The sequence below is a fragment of the Microplitis demolitor genome, chromosome 8, assembly GCF_026212275.2.
Source record: "Microplitis demolitor isolate Queensland-Clemson2020A chromosome 8, iyMicDemo2.1a, whole genome shotgun sequence".
NCBI classification, from domain to species: domain Eukaryota; kingdom Metazoa; phylum Arthropoda; class Insecta; order Hymenoptera; family Braconidae; genus Microplitis; species Microplitis demolitor.
In genome coordinates, this window is record NC_068552.1 from 13,693,108 (window position 1) to 13,718,468 (window position 25,361).

At 29.4% G+C, this 25,361-nt stretch overlaps 4 protein-coding genes across 5 annotated transcripts; 3 read left to right on the forward strand and 1 right to left on the reverse strand.

Moving 5' to 3' along the window:
• Positions 1-15: 15 nt before the first annotated feature.
• On the forward strand, positions 16-1,874 carry LOC103573338 (haloacid dehalogenase-like hydrolase domain-containing protein 2). The gene is made up of 4 exons (XM_014442077.2): positions 16-269; positions 368-667; positions 1,357-1,567; positions 1,641-1,874. Exons 1-4 carry the CDS (start codon positions 175-177, stop codon positions 1,806-1,808), a joined length of 774 nt encoding a protein of 257 aa, XP_014297563.1. The 5' UTR covers positions 16-174; the 3' UTR covers positions 1,809-1,874.
• Positions 1,875-3,103: 1,229 nt separating this feature from the next.
• Positions 3,104-7,774, reverse strand: LOC103573263 (WD repeat-containing protein 48). The gene is made up of 7 exons (XM_008552275.3): positions 6,982-7,774; positions 6,618-6,834; positions 6,324-6,536; positions 4,907-5,972; positions 4,640-4,831; positions 4,319-4,565; positions 3,104-4,235 (listed from the first exon to the last, which is right to left on the reverse strand). Exons 1-7 carry the CDS (start codon positions 7,027-7,029, stop codon positions 4,173-4,175), a joined length of 2,046 nt encoding a protein of 681 aa, XP_008550497.1. The 5' UTR covers positions 7,030-7,774; the 3' UTR covers positions 3,104-4,172.
• Positions 7,775-8,074: 300 nt separating this feature from the next.
• Positions 8,075-14,176, forward strand: LOC103573262 (ras-related C3 botulinum toxin substrate 1). Its single transcript, XM_008552274.3, has 4 exons — positions 8,075-8,267; positions 8,625-8,750; positions 9,163-9,499; positions 10,328-14,176. The coding sequence occupies exons 2-4, from the start codon at positions 8,635-8,637 to the stop codon at positions 10,460-10,462; spliced, it is 588 nt and encodes a 195-aa protein (XP_008550496.1). The 5' UTR covers positions 8,075-8,267; positions 8,625-8,634; the 3' UTR covers positions 10,463-14,176.
• A 3,144-nt stretch (positions 14,177-17,320) lies between these two features.
• LOC103573261 (zinc finger protein Xfin) lies at positions 17,321-25,155 on the forward strand. Of its 2 annotated transcripts, none has more exons than XM_014442068.2 (11): positions 17,321-18,265; positions 18,795-19,303; positions 19,391-19,484; positions 19,545-19,723; positions 19,811-20,008; positions 20,094-20,492; positions 20,605-21,063; positions 21,249-21,536; positions 21,624-22,079; positions 22,156-22,292; positions 22,369-25,155. In XM_014442068.2, exons 2-11 carry the CDS (start codon positions 18,857-18,859, stop codon positions 24,422-24,424), a joined length of 4,713 nt encoding a protein of 1,570 aa, XP_014297554.1. In that variant the 5' UTR covers positions 17,321-18,265; positions 18,795-18,856; the 3' UTR covers positions 24,425-25,155. The 2 variants fall into 2 exon arrangements, with proteins under 2 accessions (XP_014297554.1, XP_014297555.1); XM_014442069.2 differs by having other exon boundaries at positions 17,322-18,265; positions 20,605-20,721.
• Positions 25,156-25,361: the final 206 nt, after the last annotated feature.

The following is a 25,361-nucleotide window of genomic DNA, read 5'->3' on the forward strand; positions in this document are numbered from 1 at the left end:
CACATGCGTGTATTTTACTTTTTAAAGGAGGTGGCATTTGATAAGTCGGAATTTTCAGAAAATTTCCGCTCCTCCGTAGGCTATCTGTCCGAGGTAATGGAATTCGACTGTAAAATAAATTAGAATTTGAAAATTATTTATGATATTATTTTTTTATACGAAATCAACATTAACATGGCAAATAAAATAAAAACTGTACTTATAGATTTAAGTGGTACAATTCATATTGATAACACTGTTATTCCTGGTGCTATTGAAGCATTGAAAAAGTAAGTTTATAAAGAGCATAATTTTTGTTTATTTATTTACATTCATATACGCATGCGGATGTCAAAAATTTATTAATTATTTTTAATTCGAATTACAGATTAAGAAGTACAAATGCTAAAATAAAATTTGTAACAAACACGACAAAAGAATCAAAATCATCTTTACATAATCGTTTAACTAATTTGGGTTTTGATATAAAAAAAGATGAAATATTTAGTTCACTGGCTGCTGCAAGAGAACTTGTAATTGCAAAAAAATTAAATCCATTTTTACTTATTGACTCTGCGGCGATGGAAGATTTTGAAGATTTAATTAAAACTGATGAGGAATTTAATGCCGTAGTTGTCGGTTTAGCTCCAAATAAATTTAATTATGAAGAATTGAATAAAGGGTTTCGGTAAATTTTATCATATTAAATAATCATAATTATTCATGAATTGCACTACCTTCTTTCTTATATTTTTAACTTTCCTGCTGCTTTTTTACTTGTATTATACTACTGATTTAGTTTAATTTAAATTTTGTTCTCATACTCTCATACCCATGATAATTATTTAAAATAAACGAATCACAATATCGTGAATAAAATTCATTTCTTTTTATTATTTAATATTATTTATAATTTTTGTACAACGTCTCGTCGGTTTCCTGACTGTTTTAAGTACTAGAAAGACAAAATTAAAATTAATATCCATGTTTAATTTATACCATTAAATTAACTAGTAAAATTTAATTGTCAGATTTAATTATACTGACTCTAATCACACAGATAATTTAATAATGCATGAATTACCTCAATTATTAAACATTAACTGTCAAGAATTGTGAATAAATAATTAATAACATTCATACCGTCTTTCCTTACCCTGATTAAAAAAAAAAAAACGATTCAATGTTAATATTATATAGATATACATTCATCATTAAGTATAAATAGTTTTGTTTAATCAGGGCAGACAGAAACATTATTTATTTGGTTTAATGTTTTTTTTTTTTAAATTGGCTGTAGGTTTGTCATTTGTTTTCTTAATTAATTCTTTAAATTAATAAATATAATAATGTAACCATCAATTATTATTATTTTAGATTGTTACTGGAAGGTGCTTCGTTGATTGCTATTCATGAGGGCCGTTATTATAAACGTCCGGATGGATTAGCACTAGGACCTGGTGCTTTCATCAAAGGACTTGAATATGCCGCTAATGTAAAAGCAGAAATAGTTGGCAAACCAACAGAGAAATTTTTCACAGCTGCTTTAGCAGGAATTAGTCCAAGCGAGGCAGTGATGATAGGCGACGTAAGTCGATTCCTTCTTTACTTTATTTTATATTATTATTCGTAGCTCACAAATTAAATTTATCACGTTTTAGGATGTAAGAGATGATGTAGGTGGTGCACAAGCTGTTGGGATTCGTGGTATCCTAGTACAAACCGGCAAATATCGCCCTGATGATGAAAAATTAATCACACCACCTCCAACGAAAGTTGTTCCTTCATTTGTTCAAGCTGTTGATAAGATTATTAATGACATTAATTAAAGAACTATTTATTATCACCTAAATGTTATACTTGTTATTAAATAAAAATATTTTTAAATAATTACTTATTAAATTAAATATTTTATTTAAATATTAATAGGTCGAACATTATTTTACAACTATAGCTCATCATTTTACGACAGTAATTGACGTTAAACTTAACTTATAACTTTTTTTTTAAGTTCATACCATGAATAATTTGGTATTGGTGTTAGTTTTTATAAACGTTTTTTACCACGTACTTGTCAAATTCATTTTGAATTATTTACTTTGTCATATTTATGAAGTTAATTTTTAAAAGTAATTAACTTTTTGCGACTAGATTACTTTTGTAATATATTCCAATCTGATTAATTAAGATAATTATTTATAATCAATAATGTACTACTTAATATGATACTGAAAGTAGCAGACATTAAAAAAATTTATTTCGTTTATCTAAATAAACAAATAAAATACTTATAAGAAAAACTCTAGAAAATCGCACACCAACTTAAAAAAAAATCTTTTTGTGCAAATTCTCAAAATTGTATTTTACTTACAACTAATTAATTGATTAATAGTTAGTTACAATTATTGCTACATTCAGTATCATTATTTAATTAATACATTGTCAATTTATTTTTGTTTTGTCAATTAAAATTTAACTATTCCTTAATTATCTTATAGTTATTTGACAAAAAATAAAATTTTTACTAATGCCATTAATTTTGTTTTCTTCTAATTAGTACATTACAAATATATTTATTAAAAAGAAAAAAAAAATTTGGCACCATCCTAACAAATCTTATGAAAGCCGAAAATTATTACTTCTACACAATTATTATCAAAAGTATAAGAATGAAATGAAATATTAAATACTAATTTAGGAGTGAGATGTAAAAAGTCTTAAAGTGGTTAACATGTAAATAAATTTATGACAAAATTCTTATAATTAGATCTTTTTAAAAATTTATTACAATAAGAAAAATAATAAAATGAAAAAAATAAAATAGAATAGAATAATATTTATTTGTACAGCTCTTAAATATTTTTATATTTATAACTGCACTTTTCTTATAATTAATTAATTAATTAACTAATATTTTATCATTTATACATTCATTTTGATTTATTTATCAAGTACTAAGCTAATTTATGAAACTTGAATTATAAATAAAATTAATTTTGATAGATAATAGAGTAATTTAAAAGTGAATATATGACAATTAATTTTTTATGATTTGATTATAAGACGATGGATATAATACTTCAATTGATTTTTTTTTTTATATACATTTCAATTATTAATATAATGGATGTTTAATGAATAAATGTGATATAAATATAAGGTCAATGTAATGAATATTTAAATATCACGTAAAAATATTAAATAGATGACCAATCGATATTTACTATTCTAAAAAATTATATATCTCATTACAAATTCGTTACCATTAAAATAATTATTTAGGCCAAGTGTAAGTTAATAATAATAATAGTAATAATAAATTAAGCTTAAGTATGTTAATTTATGTATTCTCACGTATTTTTTATCTACAAAAAAAAATTTTTGAAATTTGAAATAAGCAAATAATACAGAGTGAAATTTATGAGAGGAATCAATAAAATGTCACCAAGTACATGAGATTAGGCAATAAAAAAAATATTTTTCTATCGAGGTTTTATAATCAAGAATTATTATTTAAATATAATAAATATATATAGTTAATCGATTGATGTATCTACAAATTAAAACTCTTGATTACCTCAATTAATTGTGTGCTTATGTGATATATTTATTGACACCCTCTTCACAAAGGAAGACAAATAATTAATTAGTTAAAATAACGAAAATAACTATTGTTATCGAAAAACGAATCTTTTTTTTTTAGGTATGAAATGAGTCGGCGAAACTTCTTATTTTATAAATATATATATAGAGATGTATAGTGAAATTTGGCGATGGAAATACTTATAATTAATATTTATTATATATCAAGTATCACCTAATGTCGTTTATAATGTTCATACATATACACTAAATGCATTGTTTTCATTTTTATTTTTATCTCATATCAGCCTCACCGAAATATTCATGAAAAATAAATCAATATTCTGTAAATTCGACCCGTTTCACCGACTCTTGTAACTTTTTAATTTATCATTTATATATAATAATTCATTTCATAATTTTACAATCATTCTTCATGGTGTTATCATTTTTATTTTTTTGGCAACGTAGCATTGAGGCGCGATTAAATTGAATTTGTGTGTTTAATTTTTTATTAACATAGTTCTGTGTGAGGACGACTTTATTTACTTTGCCGCGGCACAAAACCAGGCACATTTGAGAGGTCCATTGCTCGTTAATCGAAATCCTAACTATTTAACGGGTCGATAGTAAAGCGTCAGATCTGCTGAATTTTTCCAAATGAAATGTTTTACCTAAAATAATATTTATTATATAGTATAAACAGGAATAAGAATTTAAAAATAAAAATAAGTATTCAATAATTTATTATTCTTACTGTTCTCAAGTCCATTGAAGGATCTAATACTTGATCATTACAAAGAAGTTCAACTTTTTCTTCAGCTAAAGATGAATTATCAGCATTGGAATCAGTATTAGCACGATCACCCGCTGGTGATCCACTTGATACTGTATTCCCACCACCTGCAACTGATCCCGAGTCACTTCCAGCACCCAGCACCTTGTCATAAACATGCTCAATAACTTTGCGAACTTGAATAAAGTCATTAGCAATCAATCGATCTCTAAAAATTAAAAAATTTATTAAATAAGTGCATTAAATAAAAATTGAATTTATTATGATAATCACAACACACACTTTTTAAAATTTTTGAAACCCGATGATGGGTGTGGAGATAAATGGAATGGAATTTTTATAAACTTTGGTAGATTTTTATCTACAACAATATCAACAACCCACGAGGGTACTGTTTCATTTAAAAGAGCTCGTTCTGTTTCACCGGCTGCGTCTCGTACCAATAACCTGTACAACGTTTTTCCACCAACTTCACTGTAAATTAAATAAACAATTCAAGCGATCTTTAGATAACTCATTGTAAAAAAATATTTAATCTTATATACTTACCTAAATATAACCGGCGTGTGGCCAGGAACTGGGAAATAAAGATTTCCATCTCTCACATGTGCTTGACCACTCCCATCATTACTGTTACCTTCATTGTCATCATCAGCGTGCATAGGTTTCCACCAATGTTCAAGCAACGCTTGTAGTAATAAATTACCGTAATTAACTTTTTGATCAACGTTATCATTATCCGTAATACCAGTATCTCTAGCCGAAACCCATGCCGAGAAACAATCATTTTCATCCTGTCCAAGATGAATAGTCAACATACCAGTTTTAAGATCAACATTAAACCAACTTGGGATATAAACCATTTTATTTCTTTTTTTTACTTCTTGATCAAAATCAACGCGTCCAAGATCTTCAACTTTACAGGCTTTAAGTACGTCATAAAGTGCGACATTTTCTTCAGTATCTTTAGTAAGAACGTAACGTCTATCATTTAAAATAACGTGATGCCTAATCGCCGGACCACCGAGTATTCTTTGAGCAGGTTCTGTATTTTTCGGTACCATTCCACTATTACCACTACCCGCTGTTTCAACACAGTAATCACCACATTGCCAATCTCTTTGATTAATACACCAATTATTTATTGTCGATTCACTAGTCGCTACCCAAATACTCGATTGATCTGGTGTCATTGCCATTTTTAATACAGGTGCACTCTCCTCACAAATCACAGTATATCGTTCAGGATTTCTCAACTCTGTCATAATAACTCTCTTATCACGACCACCTGATATTACATGACTAAATGTGTCTGTTGCTAAAAGCGCCCAAACACCCTCAGTGTGAACTCTAAATGTTTGTATACACAATTGTTGAGCAAGTGACCACAATTTAATAGTACCGTCAGAACTTGCTGATAAACACTGAGTACCATCACGATTTAATACTAATGCTTTAATGTTATCAGCATGACCACGCAATTTCATTAATTTATTACAAGTTCTTGGATCCCATACTCGTAATACTTTTTCAGTGCTACCACTGACAATAACAGTACCAGGAGGATTCATTGCCAAACTGTATATTGAATCCTTATTACCAGCCAAAGATGATGCTGTAAAAAAAATGTTTTTTGTTTATATTTTAACCCTAATCCAGTGTCGCTGTTTTTAGCACCCGTAAACGTTGAACATGAGTCATTAGCGGCCACCGCTTATTTAACTGTTATTCTGTAACGAAGAATCTGAATAAATTCGGAGATTTTCTTTGGACTTCTAACTACGCGATAGAGTTGTTGCCAGCCTCGAAAATCCCTTTTTCAATAAACATTTTCATCAAAATTCGGAGGCATGTAGGCTGTTTACTGTAGAATATTTCGACACAAACGACCCATGTTCAACAGATTAGGATTAACGCTCATACTTTAAACTACAGTTAAATAACAACTAAAACGAAAACCACATACTCGTTACTGTGTTATTACTAGCAGTTAAAGCTGTCAGTGTATTGACATCCCAGAGGAAAATTTGTCTATCTAAACCAGCACTCGCCACTTGTTCTCTGTCTTTGGCATACGCTAGTGCCTTAACATAATCCTTGTGAGTCCTCAATGTTGACATACAAAAACCTTTATGAGCATTCCAAACCTTCACTGTAGTATCTGAGCTTGCCGAAATTACTACAGAAACAAATGATACATTTTTTAAGTAATTACTTATCTTACAGTCAACATAATTGATAGTAAAAAATATATATTTACAATTTTTTCCTCCACAGCATAATACAATGTCGTTAACCCAATCTGTATGATGTTCCATCGACTGAATAAAAGGTTCATTCATATTTTTACAGTTCCATATCCTAATAATACTATCTCTACCAGCAGAATAAAGCCTGTGTAGCGCAGGGTCATATTGAAGAGAATTAACACCCGCTCTGTGTCTTTTTTCTACCTCATCACGAATAACCATCGATACCTAAGCAAATAAAACACAATTTAAACATCTACAATAAATTATTCATTACAAATGACAAATATCGATCATATAAAATATTATCTAATGCTATACAAATATTAATTCATTTGATAATAAAGTAAAATAAAATAAATAAATTGTAAATACCTGGACTTTTTTTCGGGCATTTTGCCCACCTGTCTTGTGAGCTGCCATTGCGTCCTAGAGTACACTTATCTTATGACTTTAAATGCATATATTGCTATCAGTTAAGACTGTCAAATAAAAAATAAAATGCAAGGCTATACAGTGCGTTTTTTATTTCTTAACATAGCGAAGTTGTGTCCAAGTATCGTGTCTCATAGCAAAAGCAATCTAACAAATACAAATGACTATCAAGTCCAGCAGTTTATCTTCCTCTTCATACAGTACCGTGCTCTTAATGACAATTTTCCACCAGTGTTTTTAATTCTCTATATCTCTTTTTTTTTCTTTCAGTACTTAAATTTTTTGCGGGCGTGTATTGAGTTTTAAAAAAAATAAAAAAAAAGCCGAAACTATCCAGACTAAATGACGGTATCGTGTGTAGTAGTTGTACTATCAAATTTATCCGTGATAAGATCTACGACTGCGCTCGCTCACACACCAACAAGTCATTCACATTATTTATTTTACTACATAAAATTTATTTGACAATCCAAAAATAATTATAAAACCATGGGTTCATCAGATATAAGTATTATCATTCAGAATAATATTTTCCGGCTGTTTTTAGATTTTTATTTAATATTGGGTTGTGTTCTCAGTTTGTTGTTCACTTGGAAAGCTAGATCACACACACTGGCAATGACGACAGTGGGGGAATTTTATGGTTCCTATTATATTTACAGCTCTATATTATATATTATATTAGGTCTAGGTATAGTGAGGTTTATATTTTTAAAGTATGTACTTGTGCATACTCAGCACTATGAACACTGCTCCAATCTCTCACTAATGTGTGGTGGCACCAGTTCCTGGTGACTATTTACCACCACCTCTATCAGCAAGACCGTCGACACAACGGTGGCGACAAAGTAAAGGGGGAAAAAGGAAATGCTTGATTGTGGAGAGAAACATCTGTCATGAAGTGGGGCTACGTTCATTTCGTTCTTGAAAACTGTGATCAAACCGTCATGGCGATGGAACTGAACTTGCTTGCGTGAATTTTTTTTTTTTTTATATATGTAAAAAAAAAAAAATAAAATAAATCATCGCCAATGCGCCAACATTAATATTTAATTTAACAATTTTATTATTGATAAAAAATTATAATATAACTTACTGTGAAAATATTTTTTACTATCAGTGAATATTTAATAGCGGTACCATTTATTGGGTGTAAATTATTGGAGTACTGTAAAGACAATTTCGACGTCACGGTTGAGTGTTGTACAAATTTCTCTAACCTAAATGTAAGTGGGTTTAATTAATTCGTTTATTGGAGTGATTCATTTTTTTTTTCATCAACTGTTTCGACGTTTAAATTTTAACAAACAAATTTAATGTCGATTTCAATTGTTGGTCATTTTTTTAAATTGAAATATTACCCGATATTTTTTATACTTTGACGTACAATCCATAAAAAAATTTTCTTTATTAATTTCTTTTTATTTTATCTTAATTTGGTTATCATTGATAATAAAATATAAATTTTATTCGCTATTATCTATTTAATTCAAATGTAGTCTTTGATGACAATATATGTAAATATATAAATGACAAGTCGAGTTAATTTAATTCATTATTGATTCTATTTTTATTCATTTTAGAAAGAGCAGTATGAGTTCAGGTAGGCCAATCAAATGTGTCGTGGTTGGAGATGGGACAGTAGGAAAAACCTGTATGTTGATATCTTATACGACAGATAGTTTTCCTGGTGAATATGTACCTACTGTGTAAGTAATATAATTGTTACTACTAATATTAATAATAATAATCATAACATATTTTTAAAAAATATTAATAAATGTAAGTGCAACTTTGATATAAATAGAAATAGTAAACTTCTTTTTGTGTCTCATAATTTTTCTTAAGAACAGTAAACTAGGGTGGCTAATAATAGTTCTACAGACTCTAAGAAGATCTTACTACTCACAGGAAGTTGTTTTTTCCAATGTCCCTTTTTTTATTTTTTATTAAGTAGTCACTTTGTTTAAAGTATTACTGACACTTTACTATTAATTCTGTTGTAATAAATTATCTCTAAGTACAAAGAGTTTATTTGAGTATAATAACAAATCATTTAGATAAAATTACATGATATTATATTTAATTGAAATATGATAATGTATTTTTTAATTATTTCAGATTTGATAATTATTCAGCACCAATGGTAGTTGATGGCATTCCTATCAGCTTAGGTCTTTGGGATACTGCTGGACAAGAAGATTACGATAGATTAAGACCATTATCATATCCACAGACAGATGTATTTTTAATCTGTTTCTCAGTAACAAGTCCATCGTCATTTGAAAATGTTACTAGCAAATGGTATCCAGAAATAAAACACCATTGTCCTGATGCACCTATGATTCTTGTTGGTACAAAAATTGATTTGCGTGATGACCGTGAGACATTGACTTTACTTGCTGAGCAAGGATTGAGTGCCATTAAACGCGAGCAAGGACAAAAATTAGCTAATAAGGTATAGAATTAATTCTTATCATTATTGTCAAGGGGAAACGCTAACAGACCTCTTTCTCACACTCAGAAAAATAAACGGGACTATCTTTGTTGCACTCGTAGAGTAAATGAGAATTTTAAAACATTTTTTTTCGAAGACGGATTAGAATTTTTAAAAATACGAAACTTTTAGTTCTCTGTTAAGGTTTAAAAAAATGCTGAAGACTACTTTAGGTTTTCAGCCCATCTAACAATCATGCTCAAGGCTCCAGCAAGCCTGGTCTCAAGTTCGATAGACGTTAGTGTCTTTTCCTACCTATGTGTCTTGCTGCAGATACTTGTGGCTAGATTCCCAATTAAATAGAAAGTCTAGTGCAAGCCTTACACAAGAAATTCGCGCCAGATTATAACTGGAGAAAGACTATAGTTGAAAATAGTTGCACATGGTTTGCTGGATATCTGCTCAAGGATTAAAATTGACTTTGAGTCTTAAGCAAATCTCAAACAAGCCATGCGTAAGTTACGGATATAAGAAATGCGCCAGAAACTTTTCAACTGCACCGTATTTAACATAATTTCAACATTCTTGTGTATGATGCCTTTAGCAAGTTATGCATAAGTCTTGATGACGATTTTTTTGCTACATAATCTTGCGCAAGACCTATACGTAGAAAAAAACACTAGTGACTAGGGGTTTTACTCAAGGCACTGGCACCAAAATCTTGTTCAAATATGTATTACTTGGGAGGGTTTGTCCGTGAATTAAATTGAATTAAAAATCAGTTGGCGTTACCCCTTAATATTATATTTAACTAGATAATTATTTAAATATTAATAATAAAACATATAGATACGAGCAGTGAAATACATGGAATGTTCAGCGTTGACGCAGCGTGGTTTAAAACAAGTTTTTGACGAAGCAATACGTGCTGTATTGCGACCTGAACCTCAAAAACGTCGTCAGAGAAGATGCACCCTATTGTAAGGTACACAAAAATTAAACACACAAAGAACAAGTTAGCATATTTTATCAAAAAGAATACGATGGTATTAAAAATATTATAATGATCTGGTTGATATTAAGAACAATCAATAAGTACAGTTTTTTTAAAAATTAAGTTTTGTGCATGATAACATTGGAATTCAATTCGGCAGCTATCTCTAATTGACTCATCTTAGATTAATAAACGGTTTCTTATTCAATATTATTGATATTTGATATAAATAATACTAATAAACGATTTTTTGATCGTTCAGGTTTAACTTATTAATTTAGTTTAGGCATTAAAGCATATAGAACTGGATGACAATTTGTCTGGACAAAAGTTTATTATAGTCAATTTTTTATTATATTTTACACAATGACATTCAGAATCTCGCGTTATTTATTTCATGAACTATTAAATATTTGTTTCGTTAACATCGAAACTAATATATTAAATATATATTTATACGACGCTTAAAATCGATAGTTCACTAGAATTCGTTTGATATTGTTTTTTTTTTCAATGCGGCCATAAGAAAATTTTTTTACGTGTACAGATGACGAAATTTAATGCCATCTTTATTACTAGGTGCCATAGTAATGAAGAAAAAAATAAATCAAACATTAAAACAGTCTTAGACAATATTCAACGATAATTATTTAATATTTATATATACAAAGTGAATTGAATAACAAACAAAAAATCATTATTTAAAACATTGATTTTGCAAAAAAAAAAAGACTGTATTTGGATGAGCATTACTGCCATATATATGTATATTAGGAAATTTTACAAATCAAATTACTACTACAACGTAAAATATTTCTTGTCAATACAATGTCTCGACACATCTCAAACTTGAAAAATTATTATTACCTTAGTACCGTAAAAAAAAAAAAAAAAAAAAAAAAAAAATACCTCGAAAAGTTTGAGATTCTCTCTATTTTTCTTGTAATTAATTTTTTTTTAATCAACAATTAACAACATTTTCAGACAGTGTCGTTCAGTTTTTTAAAATATGCAATGTCTTTCAACTATCATAATCGTATTAAAATTTTATTAATTAATTAAAAAAAAATTAAAACTTTAATTGAAAAAAAGACAGCGTAATTGCAAGCGAAACGAAATTTATTGAATAAATTTCATATACAAAATTTGAAAATTCGAATTATAAAATTGACATGAACGTTTTACTGAAATCTATTTAATAAATTTCGTTTAACAATTGATATCAACTGTAAGTATTTTTTTTTTAATCCATATCTCAGAGAAATCGCAAATACGTTGTCATTTTTTCAATTAATGTTTTAATTTCTTTCATTAATTAATAAAATTTTGATACGGTCATGACAGTGGAAAGTCATTGAAAATTTTTGAAAAGTGGGGGACACTGTCTGAGAATGGCCTTAAATTTAAGAATATCTTTTCTTATCAAAAGAATCTCTTATTGGATCTTATAACATTTAAGGTTTAAATCTAAACAACGATTGAAAATACTAAATTCTAAATTACTATTTACATACTTGTTTTTTTATTTTTATTATCACTAATAGTTTACGTTTAAACAACGATTTTGATAAAATTTTTCTATAAAAAGTTTACTTGATTTAATCATCCCTATATGGTCTCTACTTGACCGCGAGCTCAGGCATTATTATTACTATTATTATTATCATTATTATTACTACTATTACTATTACTAAAAAATATAATAACTTGAATACATATTGTATTGGCGAAGAGGGCTCGAGATAGTTTTTCAGGTACCTTATAATTAATAGTAATCTAATACTCCTGTAATTGCGAACATACTATTTTTTATATTTAAAATGAAAAAAAATAGAAATAAATAAAGTGAAATAAAAAAAAAACTTAGAAAAACAAACAATTTGAAGACTAGTGTGTCCTCAATGTTTGCCTTTATTGAATACTAAGTAAAATCATATTCTATTATGCTGCTTATGTATAAACATGAAATCAAACGAATTAAAAATCGAAAAAAATCATTACGAAAAAATAAAAAGTAAATAAATAATGAAAATAATATTATAAAGACAACTTATTAAAGCACACTGATGCTTTCTAAATGTATATAATGTAGCATAGAAAATGTGTACACTGAATTCCAATATGATTAATCAATATTTCATCTGCTGTTACTATTGTTTAAATTAAAATATAAGTAAATTTATTACTACAGATACTCAAATCGTAGCAGATTAAAAATATATGCTATTGGAATTTTTGTTCTTCAAGTCAACTTGCATTAATATTTTTCTTTCTAGATTTTAATTATCGTATTGATAAGATACAATGGATTATTTATTTGAAGTACGAATTTCCTTTTTTTATATCAGTGTCTTTAGAATACTATTTGAATATAAATTGATAGAAAGTAACAGCTATAAAAAAAAATCGAATTTTGGTGCTCTTCCCAAAACCTTTAGAATTATATGAAGTAGTGCCGAAGAGATATGAAGTAAAAATAAAAAAATAAAATCTAATAATTATTAAAATAGAGATTTATTAACTTTTATTAATTTAAAAACTTATCAAAAGCCATATATGACTGATAAAAACAAAGCTATTGACACACATTACGTACACATCTATTATTGTGTATTATCATGATAATTTTATAAATGTAAGTAGTGCATTTATTTACAGATGTTAAATTGTCTTTTGTAATAATAAGTTAAGGTATATAATTGATAATAATTTTTATTTTATATTAGATCAGTAGCAGTCATCGGGTCATTAGTCTTGATTGAGAGTTATATTGTATCTTAAAATTTAATTTATATTTACAAGTGAATAAAAAAAAAAATTAGTAAATAGTTTTTATAGTTATTGCTGCCATAAAAATGAAAATTTTATACGGGTCATTGGAGTAGCCATGAACAATTTGGATGTGTAAAAAAGAGAGAACAAAAGCAACAATAATAAAACGATTATGTATTTCAATTTGACAAACGAATTTTGAGAAACGAAAAAAAAAAACGCTGTAAACCAAAGCTTACTCGTTATTACATGTTATTTTTATTATTTGTATTATTAGAAGTAACCACAGTATAAAAGTGAATTGTGATTCATTCTAGTCACGATGAAACTGCTTCTGATTTTTGTTTTTTTTTTTTTCTTATTTTTTATTATTTAGATTTTGTGTTTGTCGATTTTGAAAAAATTTTATATAAATTAAATGGCTGCATTTTTTATAATCTGTGACCACTCTAATGATACTGACGAACAAATTAATATACATGTACTACAAAAATATATATTATTATCAATGTAAATTTATTATTGATAATAATATGGTGGCACAAATTAAACAAACAAATAAATACGTTTAATTAGTGTTGTAAAATATTTTACATAGTAGTAAAATGGTCAGTTTCTATTTGTATTTTCTTAAGACTTTGTAATATTTTATTGATTATTATTATTATTATTATTATTATTATTATTATATATATTTGTATGTATTTCATGCAATATTCAAGCGCTCTTTTTTACAATAAACTTTTTTTTTATAATAAATTTTAGTATAAGTACCGAATGTAAAACTCTGTTGTGCATTAAAGAGACAATGATTACATTACTGAAAGCGCTGTCACGCTTAATACTTATATTTAAAATATATATAAAAAAAATTGTCAGAGGCCTCAGAGTTGATTTGAGTTGTCATATTTTCCTAGCAAATAAAAATTAAATAAAAAAAAAACAATGGATTATTATCATTATTGAATATTAATTAAGAGAATATGCCATCTATTCTCTTTCTCACACATGTGAATAAACGAAACGGTCTTTGTTGCACTGAAATTATCAAATGGAAATTTCAAATGAGCCTTTCTCAGATATAAACCGAAATTTCCGAACAAGAAGCATTTCATTCTATCTAGTATTTCAGTCTACCTATAAAAACGGTTCATTTGAAAATCACCTATTTCACTCTCTTAATCACAAATGCGTATTCTATACAATAAATAAAATACTTGGGTTTATTTATATTTTATTTATTATCCGGAAATTATTATATTTCATATCTATTTTATTTTTATTTATTACAATCCTTGAATGTCATTATTTTCTATTAAAATTTATCTTTTTACTTTACCGCGAGAATCTTTACTTGGCGACATCCCGCGGAGTCTTGTTGTTATCTAGTGATGCATACAATCATTGAAGACATGACCTTGAAAATATAAAAACACGTGTTTATATTTTCTTTTTTATATCATTCATTGATACGATTATATTAAACAACAATTATTCAATAATATATTTTATTTTCCTCATGCGTTTGAAAGCAAGCGAAAGAAATAGTTTTTATTTATATATTATAAGTATTTAAATAAAAATTTATTTATTTATAAACAATAACTGATATTAATTTTTGAAAATTTAACAAGTTGGTAGCTCTGTTGATGGATTCTTTTGTGTTATGCCATCGTCGACAAGGATAATTAATATGAGGGTCTTTTTATGATCCGTGATTTACTATTGTGTTGGAGAGCTTGGAAAGATAATGATAGATTCTCCTTTTCTTTAAACGCTGCTACTTCATTTTAACAATTACTAGACGATTATTCTTTTCGTAGAAGTCACTCTGGTGATAAACATTTGCTTAGTTACAACTACATACATGTACATCTCAGAAAAGTTCTTTTATTTATCGACTTCTTGCTCTTCGTTACATAACACAGACTAAAATATCCTCATTATTTAATTATAAATCCATAAACTTTAATTTAACTTAATAATAAAATTGAAAATATATTTTATCGATAGTTAACAATTATATTTAATATTCATTTGAATGTTATACGGGTATTTTTAGTCAGTGCATTTAAAGTTTAACGATCGATTGTATTCATTTATCAATTATTCTTAGCGTATAAAAGAACATTTGACTTTAGATTTTCCTCTTCCATTTTGAATTACAATGTATCTGTATATGAATGGGCGTAAGTATATATTACGAAACAAAGAATAAAAATTAGAGTCAATGTCTGATAGTAATATTTGATGAGTTAAATAAATATATTTTTGTGGTTTTAACAGAACGGAAGTAGAGTCAAAACTTTTTTTTTTAAATTACTATAGTTTTTCTTTATCATAAAGGTAAAAAAATATGAAATTTAAAATGGTCCTGAACCTAACAGACAATTAACACTTTTTTTTAAAAACTAAAAATAGGCACATGTAGAAAATTAAAAAAACTATAGGTGAAATTTTTTGAAATATTTTTTTGTTAATTTTATCATTTAAAAAAATAATCCCAAAACTATTAAATGTCGGCTAATTATGAATCATACTGAAGTTAGTCGACGTCTAATAATTTTTGGAGTTTTTTAGAAATAATAAATTATAAAAAGAAGATATTGGAAAAAATTGCACCTATAGTTTTTTTTTATTTTCTACAAGTACATATTTTTAGTTTTTTTACTTTCATAATTGATTTGTCGAAACACATAATCCGAAAATTAGTAATGTTCTGTTAACTTCAGTGATACAATTATGATCCTGAAGTTAACAGACAGTTAACAATTTTCGTTTTTTTTTCAGCAAATCGATTCCGAAAAATAATCAAACTAAAAATTTGCATATGTAGAAAATTTAAAAAACTATAGGTGCAATTTTTTGAAATATTTTTTTGTTAATTTTAATGTTTTAAAAAAAATCCCAAAATTATTAAACTTCGGCTGACTTATCAAATTCAAATTATTAGCTAATTTCAGTATCATAATTTAACATCTGGTAAAAAAAATTTTCATGAAGAATTTATTTTTTCAGTGATCGTGAGTTTTAAAACTCGTAAAGGACGAATAAAATACAAAATACCGTTTGATGCATCGTATAATAAGAGGAAAAGCGTCTTTTACACGGACATGTAGCGTTTATAATAAAGAACAGACTTGGACGCACGCGTCAACTATAACTACAAGGTCTTTGGATCTATTGACTGTGTCCTAGATTGACATAGAGACATAGAGGCGTTCGTCTTTAATAGGAATAACATCTCGAGACTCATTGGAAATGCTTGCCTATATGTATCACCCGTATATAGATTTATACATACAATAATAATAATTATTATTGTATGTATACTTAGTGCTAGTGAGTAATGCATATTACTCTTACTCAACAGCATGTGAACCCCTTCGGCTGTTGTTTAATCGCATACGATTACTCATATCTCAATGTACGGGAAGTACAAATAAAATATCACCTGACCTGTTACTAAATTATTTACTAGATTCAATTCATAGCCATTGAACTTTCTCATTTCTATTTCTGAAGTAACATTTTACCTGAAATATATAAAATATATGGTATAAGTATGTATAATATAATACAAAAAGGCAGCTGATGCGCACATGCAAGAAGTAACAGAGTAGGAGGACTTTAACGTAGAGAAGTTGTACTAACTTCAAAATCAATACGAATTATTTTGAAAATCGTCAAGTCAGGTTTGAGTCTGACATTTTGCAGAAATAAATAAAAGAGAAAGGCTCCTTTGCGGCTCTTGCTTTTACCGCGTGGTTAAACTGAAAAGGATAATTTATAAGAAGAATAAAAAAAAAAATGACAATGGAATAGGCAAGTAAAATCCTGGGCATCATCATCAAGAACAGCACCTCGATTTCTAGATAGGAGGGGTACACTCGTATGCAGCAGCAACAGCAACAGCAACAACAGCTTGGTTTGGAGAGGGATGTACGCTGTGTCTGCTACTTCGAAGTAGGGGAAGTGGTTCGCGGGTTTCGCGGGCGCGGAAAGACGGGAGGTAGAATCTAGAGGTCAGAATCAGAATTGGAATTGCAGATGGCGCTTAACTGCGCTACATCGACATCATGGGGCCACCAGTCGAGTCATCCGGTCGGAGGGAGAGGCTGTTTTCTGTTTCCTCAATCCTCTGTCTTGTCTTGGTCTTGCCAGACCAGATAGAAGCTTTAACTTAAACTCTTCTATTTATTATAACATTGAATTTTGGAGTAATTTTATCTCTATTACTATTTTTACTCCAAACTTTAAATAATCTTACATGTGTACTTATACCATATCTATGCACTTTATCAGTAGTGCAGGTAAATATCACAGCAGGTATATTTACATACATAACATACGATAACAACTGAAGACTGAAGAGGAAATCTTCGACATACATCGAGGAGAGACTTCTTCGTCGCCCCAAACAGTGCACCGCCTCTAGTGGTTCAGAATTACTCCGCTTGCTTCGCTGTATCACCACTCTCTTTTCCAATATAATATACAAGAGGAGGTGACTGTGCGCCCGTAGCCCGTTCGTCTTTAATACTTAATATAATACTTACACATAAACGCTGGTACTCTGCTCCTATTCACTACTTGTGTCGTTGTCGCAATAGTAATAACTACTAGTATTACTGTTGTTGCTCATATTTTATTATTATATATAAATTTATATATTTGTTGTTGCCTGCTGCTAGTCTGCACACTTTAGTGTTGTGTTGCTGTTTCACAGCAGGCCAACCCAGGCCCGGCTTAAAAAAAAAGTCAGCGTGTTGTTATTATTCCTGAATATTTGAATTTAAAATATGTACACCTATTGACTACTGGTTACATATTACAGTGGGTACAGTAGTAGTGACGGACAGTAGTAGTACAAAAGAGAAGGAGAAGTAAAGGAGTAGTAAAGATATATTTTGTGTGGACGTCGCCATTGCTGCTGCTGCTGTGTGATGACCATCCGGCTGTTGTCGCTCTATTAACAAGATAGATAAGAAGAAGTTAAACGAGGATAACACGCGATTGAGGTTCGTTTATTTTATTAATTATTATTAATATTGTAGTTTTTGTAATTGTAAACACTTGTAATTTGATTTTTTAAACTAATATTTATAAATGTTGTTATTATTTAACCGTGAGTTGCACTGTTATGTTAAACTTGTTTATTTGTCACGGCCTTGTAGACCGGAAGTCTGGGAGATTATTGTTGTGCTTTGTAAAATAAATACTAATTAAAAATTTATTACCACTGGTATTTAATTATTGATGTAATAATTTTTATATATTTTAATGGAAATTAATAAAATTTTTTTATTTATCAATGGAATTATCAGAAAGTATGGAGAAATTAAAAGTCGCCACGCAAACGACGAAGAAATGATTCATACTTTTTTATCAATCAACCTCTTTATCTTTTCACCTAATGCATTTATTTTTTTGAAAATGTACTTCGCAATTGTTATTTATTTTTAAGTAATTGTTTAATATTAATGCTGTGTTTTGTATTAATATGTTATTTTAAGCGAAAAAAATAAATTAAGTAAATAAAATTTACAGGAAATATATGTATATATTCATGTGTATACGTAATTTGAGTTCTTTGAAATAAACAAGACAAAATGTCTGAGCCATCGGCTATTTTACGGGCACTGAGGCCAAGGACTCAGCACAAAGTAAGATCAAGTAAAAAACAACAGGAAAATGAAGAATCAGAAGAAGAAGAAGTAGCCGGCGAAACGAGTCAAGTAGATGACGTTACAGATTTAAGTGGTTTAAATGATTCGAAAGGTGAAGATGATAATAATCATGATAATATTGATAATAATGTTGATAATAATAATGAAAATATCAACGACGATGACGATAATAATGATTACGACGACGACGATGATGATTATGATGATGATGAACCTAGACTTACTATTAAAGAAGAACCTGAGGATGATGCAGCGGATGAGAAAATTGTATCGGAAAGTGGCTATGAGTGTAAATCATGTGAGCCTTCTATTGAATTCCCTTCATTGGTTGAATACTTACAGCATTTGAAGGACGAGCATCATCAAAAGGTTTAACATAATTAATATTATTATTTCGTTTCATTAATTCATCAATTAAAAAAAAAAGAAAACACTAAATTAGGGGGTTTTTTTCAGCCCAAGTGTCACGAGTGTCCTCATTGCAATTTTATCTCTCAACATCCAAAGAGATTGGAACGTCATCTTTTATCAATTCACAAGGACATAGAAGGTAGTACATTTACTTTTAAACCTAGCGACAGTAATCAATGTACAATATCAACTTTTGTAGCTTCTAATCAATCTAACATGGACAGCCATCAAAAGATTCATCCGCTCAAACGACGTTTCTTTCGATGTACCAAGTGTTCGTATATGACACACGTGCGTGCACGTTACACTAAGCATGTTAAGTATCACTCGATGCCGATGATCAAGTGTAATGATTGTGACTTTCGTACTCCATATAAGGTACACATTTTAATAACAACGAGTTTAATTATTTTATTTCTCCCTTTGTGTTAAATAAATTTATTTAATCTTTGCACTGTTTACCAGTGGAATTTAGATCGACATACACGCAGTCACAATGGAGGCGGAGCGTTTCAATGCAGAGCGTGTAATTTTACTGCTGAAATACGTCAAAGTTTAACAGTACACGAAACTAATCATCATGAACCTCCTGTTGGAGTTTGCAATAAAAAATTAAATCCTCTTGATCGTAAGCCACGAAACGGCCCTAAGCGCTACAATCAGGTAATTTTAACAGAAAAATAAATAATTACATTAAAAAAAAAAACATTAAAAATAATGGTTTTAAAATTGACGCTTGATAATTTAGGTTGGCGCAAGTGATTTTCGAGAGCCCTCCCAATCTAGTCCATCAAAATCTCCAGTAGCGGATGGGATTGATAATTCACTGGAAGAAACTCCAAATACTGTTATAGCTGACGCTGAGTGTATAGCACTCAAGTGTGACGAAAAAGGATGTCAATTTATTACTGCGTGGGATTCTGAAATGCAGCGGCACCTGATTGAGGCGCACGGACCATTGCAATCACCAAATAAAGCGCGGAAACCATTACCAATGCTCATTCCACTGAGTCCTGAAGGCAAAGTAAATAATAGCGTGGCCAATGGTTCTCCAAATACACTAAAAGTACCTCGAGTAAGAGTCCGACCGGAGCTCGCAAAAATTGCACGAGATACTGAAATGGCCAAACTGTATAACAATCGTGAGGTATGTAATCTTTTATAAGTTTTTACTTAAACTTCAATTTATTTAATTACTTATACGATGTAGTTTATTTGTTTTTATTATTTTATTTTTTTTTTGTTAATGAAAAAAATAGACGACTGGAAAGAAGGAAGTGACGGTAAAATCTTTTGAAAAAAGGAATGCTTCTTTTTTTGACCGGCTGAAGGAAAGATTAATGGGGAGTACAAATGCTGGTTCATCACAGGTAGCTGTAAGTAATCGAGAGGATTTAAAATGTTGGTGTACGTTTGAAGCAATTAGCCTTGAAGAGTTGGCTAAGCATAAACAAACTCATCACACTGCGCTCAGTGTGTCTAGTAGTATAACGCGTTGTCCAAACTGTCGAAGACATTGTAAAAATTTGACAGATCTTGAGTTGCACATGAAATTTTGTTCATCGATGAGCAATAATTTAATGATTAGCAATAGTAGTCAGGAGAATACTGTCATTAGTACAAACTATACGGCTACCTCCAACTGTGATGATTTTGAGTTTCCTTTACAAGTGGACTGGGAAGGGAGTGTTGGTGGGCTGAATTCTTCCGGATCGTCGGTACGGGGTTTATTTTTTTTTTATTTTATGATTTTACCTTTTTTTATTTATGTTTCATTTTTTATTTATTTAAATATTTGTTTATTTATCATTTTCTTTACTTTAATGTTTTCTACATCGCGCGCGAAAGAGTAAAAATTAACAATTCCATAAGAAATAAAAAATGATTGAGTTACTTTTTATAGGCTGATGGAGGAGTTACTCAATCGTCTTCACGCCGAGTATTCAAATGTCCCCACTGTCCATTCTGGGCATCAACAGCCAGCCGTTTCCATGTGCACATTGTTGGCCACTTGAATCGTAAACCATTCGAGTGCTCGTTTTGTGCGTACCGATCAAACTGGCGATGGGATATCACCAAACACATAAAACTTAAATCAGCTAGAGATGCAGCTCATGCTACTGCTAGAGTTCTGATGACCGACGAAACTGGTAGAAGAAATTATTCAAAGTACAACAAATATTTAGCCCAAGTAAGTTGTTTTCCTAATCATTTAAAATTCTCTTAGTATTTAATAATATTCAAGCTAATCAATTTTTTAAAATTTATTTTTTCTTAGATAGACCAACAGATTCCACATGATCTAAGTGAAGATCATGGAGTTGTTGATACTACCTCAGGAGAACCACCAAAGAAATTAATTATTATTAGTAAATCCAAAAATTATCCAGTACCTCAAAATTTAACACCAGCCCCTAGCAGTTACAACAACTATGGAAAATCAGATTCTGGAATAGTAAGTTCTGCTCCTCGTCCACCACCTCCACTTCAGGCTAGAAATCAAGGCCAATCATTGTTGAAAGTTAGTCCGTCTGCTAGTAATCCAAATGTTGCTATTTCTGTATACGCTTCAAACTCTAATTCGGTTGCATCAACTTCTGGTTCTGCAGAAGAGTCCAAACGAACGCTATGGAAATGTAAGAAATGTAATTTTCGAGATGCTAATAAAGAAATGGTATTGCAGCATGTTAAAACTCATTATGAGTCGAATGAACAATCATCGAGTGAATTACAAGTAAGACAACTTTTTTTTTTTGTTTAATCAAGTTAATTACTATAAATTAACTGTATTACTATTTTTTTATTTATAGAATTTTATTCCTTGTAATGAATGTCCATTCAAAGCCGAAGATACAGCTGCACTAGCAATACATCAAGTTAATCATCGTCCTGATCGAGATAAAATTTTCAAGTGTTATCATTGCCCGTATTACGTCAGAACAAAAGCGTAATTATTTTATATTTAAAACTCTAGTTCTAAATATATTACAAAATTATTTAATTAAAATTTAAATATATTACAGAGAACTTTTGGAGCACGGACATTTACATGGCCAAGAGCTTGCTGTTGAACATAAATTAAACTCAAATGTTGATTCATCAGCAAATAAAATAAAACTTCAAAATCAATCCGCTAAATTAGATATTTCCGTAGAAGAGGTATCGCATGTGTCATCACCTATTTTAGCAGCAGCTGTTTCAGGAAATAATGAAGGTGCTGCGCCACCGCTTTTATTAGACACACGTGCTTTACCGGACACACCACTTGTCTGGGTATCACGACCAGACGGAACCTTTGCAAAGATGTTAAAGTGCCGTCATTGTCCACACGTTTCAACTCGACGTGCAGAGGTTCGTGATCACGAGACAATGCACACTTTAGCCTCAGTAAATGACTGTACAATAGCATGTCCAGACTGTAGTTTCAGATGTTTATTACGAGAAACTATGGATGCACATACAGACATGCATCGAGGATCATTGGGAACTGTACACTGTCTAGTAGATGACGGTCGTTCTGACGCACAACAGCTTGACGACTTAACAACTCTTTTAGATTTACCAAGAACACCTAAATTAGGTCCAGAGCCAGATTTATGTGATCCACGTTTACTTTATTGCTGTAACAAATGTCCAGCACGATTTCTCTGCGATAAAGAATTAAGGATTCATATTAAATATCACTCTAATGATTTATCTTACTCATGTGAATGGTGCTCTTATGGCTCAAGACAGCAGTCTCATTTATCAGCACATCAAAGAGCTCACACTTCTGAATACCAAGAACGTACAAGATATTTATTATCTTTATACGGCCATTCTCAGAGATATCCACCACCTAGAACAGCATGCGTTGAAACAAACAACCAAGTTGGAAATACCGCGAAAAATATTGCTTGGATTGTCGTTCAAATATCAGGTTCTGCAGCGAGCTCTTCAAATCAACAAAAAAATGAAGACAGAACATCAAATCAAGTATTTACTTGTTCAAAGTGTCCAGCTCGTTACTTTAAACTCGATGCACTCGAGTACCATATGACTCTTCATGGTTCGAATAATAGATTCAAATGTACGGAATGTGATTATTCATCAAAAACAGGACAAAATTTATTGAAACATCAGGTTGTTCATAGAAGACAAACTGAAATAAATGAACCTTCTGCTACTCAATTACATTCACCTCAAGATCCTCAGTTTAATCCATTAATACAGGGAAATCCGAATTTTGTTTATCAAGGATACGTTAAAAATGGTAAAGTCAAAGAGAAACGATTCAAGTGCCATAAATGCCCATCGGCATTTGAAAAACGTGAACAGTATCGAGTACATTTAACATTACACGGTGCTAAACAACGATATCGCTGTGATACTTGTGATTATTCAGTTAAATATTATGCAAATTATGTACAACATTTAAAAAAACATCATGTGAATGCTCAATCTCAAGCGTCACAACGCCAAGATGAAACATCAATGGATTATGATAATAATTTTATTGATGAAGATGATGTCAATAAGAGTCCTTCTAAGTCACGTAGAAAATCAACTATTTCTTCAAATACATTAGGAAATAATTCTTCTACCGCTGAATTTTCAGCTTCATCTGTTTCTAATCAAGATAAACAATCTATTATACTTATGCAAAAAAAGAGCAATACAATAACACCATTTACTCTTTTACGTTGTACAGAATGCCCTTTTTCGTCAACTGACAAAGACACAGTTGATGCTCATAAACGCCGACATGGTATTGATAGACTTACACCACCCTGTCCGCATTGTAATTATGTGCCACGCAAAGATGAAAATATTAGTGAACATATTAGATTACATTTTACTAGACTTTATAAACCAGAATCCTATTTAGTTATCGATTCGTTGTCACTGACAATGCGAAAAATGTCTAGTAGTAAAAAAGATGATAAACATAAAGAAAATGAACTTATATTTCGTGAATGTGATGATGGCAAATATTTACCAGTTGCTGTTACCAATTCGCTGCCTGTTACAAATGGTAGTAATTTCGAAAAAATTATTGTTGACCCTAATACTGGCGAAGCAACACGTTTTAGTATGTAGAATATTAGGTTTTGAATTTTTACTTAAAGCCATTCTCAGACAACGCCCCTCCCCCCCAATTTAAAAAAATTTTCAATGACTTCCAACTGTCGTAAGGTATCAAATTTTATCAATTAATTAAAGAAATTAAAGTATTAATTGAAAAAAGGACATGTAGTTGCACTTTCACTGATATAAATTTAAAAAAAAATTACTTACAGTTGCTATCAATTGGGAGTTTAACGAAATTTGTTAAATAAATTTCCATAAAATCTTTGCCAATTTTATGATTCGAATTTTAAATTTTGTAGACTAAAATTTATTCAACGAATTTTGTTTAACTCCTAATTGATAACTGTAAGTAATTTTTTGAAAATTCTATATCTTGGCAAAATTGCTACTACTTTGTCCTTTTTTCAATTAAGATTTTAATTTTTTTTTAATTAATTAATTAAATTTTAATACGGTAATGACAACTGAGTCATTGCATATTTTTAAAAGTGGGGGGGGGGGCACTGTCTGAGAATTCCCTTAATTTTTTAATATTTATATATATATATTTATAAATATTTTTTCCCATACTTTTGGTGATGTAGATTTTATTTTTAAATTAATATAAACGTAATATTAATTAATTTATTTAAAAATAAGGTGTGATAAAAGTCATTTCAGCATATTTAATTATTTACTATATTAATATATATATATTTTAATTGATAATAATTATTGTTGTATTATAAAATAAACAAAGAAGACAATGTTTCATTGTGTAAATAATGCTTAATAATTTGTAAATTTTTATTTTTGTTTTTATTTATTAAGAAAAAAAATTATATTATATTATTTTACTTTATTTGACATGGAATTATTTTTTTATTTCTATTATTTAAAGAAATTACAAATGTAAATACTTATCAAACGTTTACCTGAAACTATTTTATTTATTTAAATATCTACT